This window comes from Triticum aestivum, chromosome 7A (genome assembly GCF_018294505.1).
Source record: "Triticum aestivum cultivar Chinese Spring chromosome 7A, IWGSC CS RefSeq v2.1, whole genome shotgun sequence".
Taxonomy (NCBI): domain Eukaryota; kingdom Viridiplantae; phylum Streptophyta; class Magnoliopsida; order Poales; family Poaceae; genus Triticum; species Triticum aestivum.
In genome coordinates, this window is record NC_057812.1 from 345,443,476 (window position 1) to 345,451,925 (window position 8,450).

Here is an 8,450-nt window from a genome sequence, read left to right on the forward strand (position 1 = left end):
TCCGCCAAGACAAATGATCTACAATCCGGCTAGAAGGCATTATACATGTCACTTTAATTACATAGTCATGCAGACTGACTAAATTCCTCTTCTATCTATACTACTATTAAACAATCCAACTAATTCTTTCTTAAAGCCACCCCGCAGATGTACACAACTTAATTAGCACCATTAGATTAGCCCCACTAATGGTTAGGATTAATTTAATTATGCGTCAAGTGTGCAATTAGCGATTTAGCAGGACTGAACGCACTCCACCCCGAGAGGAATATTCCACGCTGCGTCCGCATACAACGCTTCCTCAACGCAAAAATTCGTACTAAACCAGAGGGGGAAAAAGCGCTCTCCACTCCAACTCGCGACCCGCGTCGTCTCCCTGATGCTCGGGGGAGAACCCTAGCCGCCGCTCCTGCCTTCCCCTCCTCCTCACGGGCGGATTCTTGGTCGGGGGAGGCGCGGGACCGATGGCGAATGTGAGCTCTCCTCACTGGCGGCGGCAACCTAGCTAGGAGGCCCCCGGTGCCGTGGCCTGTGCCTCTGCGCGCCCGGCCGATTGCTGTCCTTGGAGGCGCACACCACTGCGCAGCAGCGCGCCAAGCGGACCCTATTAGCCGGACTGTTGCAGCCGCCCAGTCTGCCCAGGGGCTCCGGTGCCGTGGCCTGCCTCTGCCCGCCCGCCTGGCTGCTGTCACACATGCGCGCACCACCGGCCAGCAGCGCGCCGAGCCGCCACTCTTTGCTAGACTGCTGGAGCCTCCCAGTCCGCTCAGGCGCGCTGCTGCGGCTGTGCCCGTTGCCTTCTTTCGAGAGACGTACCTCATGCCCTGATCCCCCATTCCCCCATGGGTGCTCACTTTCTCTGAATCTCTGGTTTAGATAAATTTACATCGAATTTGACAAGATTTTTGGTACAAATCTGAATTTGTCTAGACCCGGAAGCTCCTCCTGTTCTTCACCCTACTTCGATTCAGTGGAGTCTCGAGACTGCAGGCATGCGGCAGCCCCGGTTTCACAGGAGTCAGGCAGCCATGTAATTTTTTATTTGTACAGCACTACAGTACTACACCAGCACGTAGTATGTTCAAGTATCTACATATGGGTAGTAGTCACTAGATTAATTTTTACTGCAGAATTATTGAAGAATTTTTATAATTTTACAGCAACACAACTACAACTTCTAAAGGTTTTTAGTATGTTTGTACGACCACATTGATCTATTTCTATATGGTATTGGCAACCATGACACCATGTGCGCACACAACCTGGTGGTGAGAAACTAGTTGTTTGGACATGTTCATGTATACCATGATTCCATCTTGTAGGTGCACGTCAACAGCGGCGCGTACAGCCGGTGGACGCTTGGGTCGTTCGTCAATAGTGAATCCCATAACCAATCTTCAAACATGATGAAACCATATCCAGGTAAAAAATAGGTGTTTTGTGAATTTTCATGTGTTTATTGCACCTCAACTTTTCTTAATTGCTCATTGGTGTGTAGTGATGCACTATGAAGTAAGTTATCCGCCCCCCACAAAGACCCGTCAAACCTGCAAAGGTAGTTTCACCGCCGAAACCACATTTTTTTTCTACCATATGCACTAAAATGTTTTGCATTTCCCTTGGCTTCAGACCCTTGGTTAGTGGTTCATGATTCGTTCGGCTGCTGATGTTCTGAAAAGACCATTGGTCATTACTCATTAGGTGTTGTCTCCATTGCTATTTTACTGTATGATAAAATAATTATGGATGTTTCTTACAAATACTTGGTCATTAGGTGTCACGGTTCTTAATTTACTGTTTGGAAGTGACCATGGATACTAAAATTATCATCAAGCGTTGTTTTCATTCTTTATTGTTCATATGAAACCCACCAGCCTTTTCTGATTTCCGAAAGTTTATGATGATTTTGGGCATACCAAGCTAAAAGAAGATATCTTGCAAGTAAGTTTGATATATTCGCGATACATCTTGATATATATGATATTCTTGCTGCTTTTAGGATGACAGTGTGGACTTGGGCTTTTTGGATGGAACAAAGAGTTGACCGAAACCGACACCATTTATTATTATGGATGTATGAGCCATCTTACTGTAGGCGGTGGACCTTTTCTCGGAAGCACAACTTACTTTATTTTATGATTTATGTGTGTGTGTAATCTCCAATTTCGTTTGCAGGTATACCATTACTCTTCTCACGGTCTTGCAGATGCACCACATGTAGCTTTTCAGCCTTGCAATTTAGAGATTTTGATTGATACATGCATATTGTTGGGCAGCCGCTCCTGATCTGTTGTTGGGTGGCTGGCATCCTTCATGTTCTTGCCCAAATTCAGATTGGGGTGGTTTGGTTGTGGTGATCAAGATCAGGTCGGCCGATGGTGGTAGTTGCAAACCTGTAGTGGCCCACCATGGCTCCACGATGTTGAAGGTCAGATGCGGCGGGGTTCATCCCTCCAGATCTAATGGTTGACTTCAGCATGAGATGTAGACTAAGAACGACCACTTGACGCAGAGGGATGGTTATGTGTAGCGGTGGCGGTTGCAAATCTCATGCAGCTACTGGGATCATGGAGAAGTCCTGGCAATAACACATGAGAGGCCCAGATGATGGTGATACTTGTGCATCCGGTCTCGAGTTTCGGGGTGAAGAGTCTAGGTCTGACCCAAGGTCGTCATACCTAGCAATGGCGGGGTGCAGACTAAGAACGACCACTTGACGCAGAGGGATGGTTGTCTCAAAAGAATGACATGATGTGGTCTCCACTCCGTGGGGTGAGAAATGAGACTTTGTTCCTTCCAGTTTCGAAAAAAGCTATTGGTCAATCCTTATTTACCAAACCTAGGTAGTTTCCACTTGCATTTGCATTCATAAAGACACAAGTACATAGTGCAATTGGCGATCAATTATTTGTCGATTACTTTGTTAAGAACAACCCTGCATAACTGTAAATTAATTTATGTGGGAGGGAGCCAAAATATATAGCACTTGGTGATTATCAGTTTGATTTGAGCAAGGATTATGCATCTTGACCACAGTCATTCTGAACTGAATTTTAACTCTATTTTCCCTTAGTGGCATTGGAAGTGTATTGATGTTGAGATGAAAGTGTTGCGGTGATCTTGGGCAGTGACTTTTATACCATGTTCTTCACAAACACTTGGTAGAACCCTTCATTCCCAGTTAATGATAATGCTTCACATGAAGGGTGCTTTTTTTTCTCATAGCTCTATGGCTTGGCCGATGCTTCTATGTCTACCCATGCTCCGTGTGTTGATGGGCAAGGCGTACTAAGGATCTAGCGCCATCTTCATCCATAATGCATAATGATATTTTTTGTACTAGAGAATTACATGAACGACTTCTCATTATGATAGTATATATTGTACCTACTGGTACAAGTTTATCTTGCCCTCGCTTACTCAGGATGGTGTTGACAATTTGCATTCATCGTAAATTATGTTGTCTTATAGCATTTTTTGATTGACATACCAGCGGTTTTCACCAATATATGAGCCATCGTTGTCTTCATGGTTATAGGTAGGGCTAGCTTGGGCTTCAAGCCTGGGATCAAGCATGCAAACCCGTCGACGATATTCCAGAGGAATGAAGCAAGAGCTGCATGTGCTTGTTCTCTTGGGCCTTTTTTTGCCAAATAGCATAAGTAACCACTCTTAGTCACTACATATTCATTGGCATTTAACATGGTTCCTTCTTTCACTCCCTTTCCAAAACTTTGTCAAAATATGTGTGTTATTTAAGTTTATATTAATACGTGCATTGCACGTGCATGATTACTAGTACCATCCAATAGGCGGTCTAGCTTACAATCCTGTTGGGAATACTTTGTAGCTAATTCTACTTGCGCATAAACTAAGCTAACGGGGATCTCTTTTTCGTCGGGCCCCACAGGTCCGACCTCGGCCATGTGATTTGGGTCTGCCTTAGTATCCGCGTCTTCACCATGGCCCAGGCTTCTCTGGCACCCTGTCGATAGGCCGATATCTTCCATAATCGAAAGCGCCGCCGTGCTCCCTTGAGCTTCTCCGTAAGCTCTGCAACGCCCTCTGGCAGGGAGACGGATGGACACAAGGCCTGGGCAACAACTTGCATCACCTGCCGAACTTGTTCGTGCAGATGTGAGAGCTCGGATAGAAGATCACCTGCAGACCCAGTCATTTCCTCCGCAGGACGATCCGTCAGCATACCTACAGACATAACGTTGTTAGTCGGCTTCTTCGCTGAACTCCTTTAAAATGATTCGTTCAAGCACTTACTGAAAATGCCGCGCCGAAGCCGCTTATTCTCCTTCTCGGAGTATGCAAGCTGGGCTCGAACGTCTTTTAGTTCCACGCTCAGCTTGATATTGGTGTCTTGGAGATTGTTTTTCTCCCGCCTAACCTCAGTCAGCACGCGTTTGCCAGCCTCTAGCTGTCGCATAACATGCTGGTCCTCCGGATTTTCTCCGGATTCATCTGCAACATCTATTGTTAGATCTGCAGCCACGCTGCACACTATATGGTAACCATCATTCTTTAAAGTAAATGTTACCAGCGGGTGACTTTTTCGGTTCCTGCAATGTGGCAACTACAGAAATAATGTAGAATTTTCTGGAAAGCATAAAGGAGTGTTTGATAAGAATTTTTCAATGAAAGACCTCGGTGAAGTTGCTTACATATTGGGCATCAAGATCTATAAAGATAGATCAGGACACTTGATAAGACTTTTGATGAGTACATACCTTGATAAGATTTTGAAGGAGTTCAAAATGGATCAGTCAAACAAGGAGTTCTCGCCTGAGTTGTAAGGTGTGAAATTGAGTAAAGACTCAAAACCCAGCCATGGCAGAAAATAGAAAGAGAATGAAAAGTCATTCCCTATGACTCAGTCATAGGTTCTATAAAGTATGCTATGCTGTGTACCAGACTTATTGTATACCTTAGCATGATTTTGGCAAGGGAGTACAATAGTGATCTAGGAATAGATCACTGGACAACGGTCAAAATTATCCTTAGAGGACTAAGGAAATATTTCTCGGTTATGGAGGTGATAAAAGAGTTCGTCGTAAAGAGTTACGTCGATGCAAGCTTTTTACACCGATCTAGATGACTCTAAGTCTCGATCTAGATACATATTGAAAGTGGAAGCAATTAGCTAGAGTAGCTCCATGCAGAGTATTGTAGACATAGAAATTTGCAAAATACATACGGATCTGAATGTTGCAGACCTGTAGACTAAACTTCTCTCACAAGCAAAACATGATCGCTCTTTGGGTGTTAATCACATAGCGATGTGAACTAGATTATTGACTCTAGTAAACCCTTTGGGTGTTAGTCACACGAAGATGTGAATAATCACATAAAGATGTGAACTATTGGTGTGAAATCACATGACGATGTCAACTAGATTATTGACTCTAGTGCAAGTGGGAGACTGAAGGAAATATGCCCTAGAGGCAATAATAAAGTTGTTAGTTATATTTCCTTATATCATGATAAATGTTTATTATTCATGCTAGAATTGTATTAATCGGAAACTTAGTACATGTGTGAATACAAAGACAAACAGAGTGTCCCTAGTATGCCTCTACTTGACTAGCTCGTTAATTAAAGATGGTTAAGTTTCCTAGCCATGGACATGTGTTGTCATTTGATGAACGGGATCACATCATTAGCGAATGATGTGATGGACTAGACCCATCCGATAGCTTAGCACTATGATCGTTTAGTTTATTGCTATTGCTTTCTTCATGACTTATAAATGTTCCTATGACTATGAGATTATGCAACTCCCGAATACCGGAGGAACACCTTGTGTGCTATCAAACCTCTCAACGTAACTAGGTAATTATAAAGATGCTCTACAGGGGTCTCCAATGGTGTTTGTTGAGTTGGCATAGATCGAGATTAGGATTTGTCACTAATGCGGAGCATCCTACGGTCATCCCCATGGACCTACCATCGTCTCACGAGGTGCCAAGAGGACTTATGACTCGAGCTAGAGCCAGAGCTCTCGAGACCGAGGTGACTTCTCTCCTTAGTGATATTACATATGATCCTCTCGAGACAAGGCTACTACCTAAGTCCGAGATTTTGTGCATGATTAGGTACCAAGAGGACCCTCCCGAAGATGCATGTGAAGACGGACAAGCCGCCAAGTCCACGGATGAAGAGGAACACCGAAAGGAGAAGAAGGTAGCTCTAGGGCCCGGACATCCGGCCCCAGCCCCGGACACCGGCCGCTGAAGACATCCACTACAGCAGCATTCCAGCCGCCAAGCAACTACAGGCCCCGAAAATCCGGCCCCAGCCCGGACATCCGGCCCCAACACCCGCATATCCGGACAAACTCCATCTAGAGGACAGAAGAGAAGCCCCGTAGCCTGGACATCCGGCCCTAGCCCCGGACATCCAGCTCCTCCCGAAGGCCCGGACATCCGGCCTGATGCCCGGACGTCCGGCCCCGTCTGTCTGCGCACAGTAAAGGGCCGAGGCCCATGTACCCTTTCGCCCCCTAAACTATATATACTCTCCTCCTACCAACATTTTAGGGTTAGCAAAGTAGTAGCTCATTAGAGATAGAGCTTTGCTCATCCATTACTGATCTACTCCACGAGAGAGATCACAACCCCTCTTCGGAGAAGATCCCCTTGGATTCAAGACCCCCTTTTGGGTGGCCCCATCAAGACCTCCTTTGGATAAGAACCGGTTACCGTGTATCGTCCCTTGTTGATCGTGGATCATGTATCTCCTTTTGTGTTCATGGATCTAGCACATGTGTGATCATACTTGTTGGTTTGAGTGTTTCTCTAGTGTTTCCCTCGTGTTTCCCTTCGTGTTTCCCTTTGTGTTTCCCTTCGTGATTCCCCTCGTGTTCTTCGTGTTCCTCGCGGGATCCGCTCCTTTCGTGAAATATCGGCCATCTAGGGTTCCACCCTACATCATCTTGGTATATAGAGCCACGTTGATCACGATTTCGGAGCCTCCTTGTTGTGTTTTCTAGCCTTGTTTTGTTGATTTTGTCCCTAATTCGGAAATTCCCACAAAAATAGCCCCCAATTTTTTTTTGTGATTTGTTGGTGTGATGAAGTTTTGTTTGATTTGATCCGCGGATTTCATGTGTTGCAGGTAGATCTAGCTTTCCTTCATCTTTTCCCCCAATTTCCATCCAAAAAATCCCCCGAATTTTGCCCCGATTTGCCACTTCCAGGCGGAGTTCGTCCACGGATCCAGAGCCCGAACATCCGGCCCGAACCCTCGGACATCCGGCCCACCCCGGACATCCGGCCATCAAGCCTGGACATCCGGCCCCTGGCAGCATCACTTCCATCCACCACCCCGTTTTCCGTCCAAATTTTGCCAAATTTTGTTCAGGTGCCCACATAGACTTCCGCATACCACCACCACTTCCGCATAGCACCGCCATATACCACATACACCACCATCGCTTACCACTACCAACTCTGACAATTTTGTCATGTTTTGCTTTGAGAATTTGAGTTGCGGTTCCATGTCCTATTGTGTTTTGGCTATTTAGGTACGGTTCGACATCAACATCACCACAGCTCATCTTCGCCACAGACGTGTCATCGACAATGACCACTCCACCATTTTGACACCGTACAGTAAGCAAGAATGCTAACCTCGTCTTGGTATAGTGATACACCACTCTTGCCATTACATTGATAGCCATCATAGCCTTACTCTTTTGCGTCACTTACCCATCAAGACTAGCCTTTGAGTATTGCCGGCAACGTGACTTCTGCACATTAGTGATCATACTCCCCATAGCATACATACATATCATTGGTGCATGTCTTGGTATCATCTCTTGCGTCACAAGGTTATCATCGCATACACAATTGCTATCTTCGTTCGTGAAGCATTGCATGAGAAAAGAGCTCAAACACAAAGAGACAAACAAGCTTTTAAGAAAAAGGGAAAGATAAGCAAAGAGCTTTTAAACAAGAACCATAGCATCATACAACATTAAGATTGTCATACTAGATCATCTTGGATCATATCATCGGAATAACGTACATAGAGCATACTTGGGATAGAAGTCATTGCATTTTTGCTTAGTAGGTTGTGCACAAGTCTTCGTATCCGCCTATTGTGCAATCGTGCTAGCGTCTCTCTAGTGTTGTGCAACAAGAGCATTTTGGTGGATTCCACATTTTGGCTCATCCTTGGTTGCACGACCCCACTTATCTCTTTGGGTGTGTGTTTCTGTGTACCATATTTTGCTTGGTCTACTTGTTGCATTGCAAACTTGCGAATCTTTTCCAACATTATTGAATCTCATTAACAATTGCATCAAATTTTGTGCCACCATCCTAACCAAGCTCCACCATAAGCTTTTACTTGTGTAGGTGTGAGAAACTGACAAGAATTGGTACCAATTGTGCTATTTCCTTGTTTCATATTGGAGTGATCCTTGATCCATATTCAAT

At 45.0% G+C, this 8,450-nt stretch overlaps 1 protein-coding gene across 7 annotated transcripts; it reads left to right on the forward strand.

Moving 5' to 3' along the window:
* The first annotated feature begins 336 nt into the window (after positions 1-336).
* LOC123154544 (uncharacterized) lies at positions 337-3,717 on the forward strand. Of its 7 annotated transcripts, none has more exons than XR_006476899.1 (6): positions 337-846; positions 931-1,030; positions 1,323-1,422; positions 1,499-1,555; positions 2,000-2,175; positions 2,277-2,980. XR_006476899.1 is itself a non-coding variant. In XM_044573241.1 (5 exons), the coding sequence occupies exons 1-5, from the start codon at positions 695-697 to the stop codon at positions 2,002-2,004; spliced, it is 414 nt and encodes a 137-aa protein (XP_044429176.1). In that variant the 5' UTR covers positions 337-694; the 3' UTR covers positions 2,005-2,980. The 7 variants fall into 7 exon arrangements, 3 of the variants coding, with proteins under 3 accessions (XP_044429176.1, XP_044429175.1, XP_044429177.1); XR_006476901.1 differs by having other exon boundaries at positions 2,000-2,091; positions 2,176-2,980; XR_006476900.1 differs by having other exon boundaries at positions 2,000-2,074; positions 2,176-2,980.
* Positions 3,718-8,450: the final 4,733 nt, after the last annotated feature.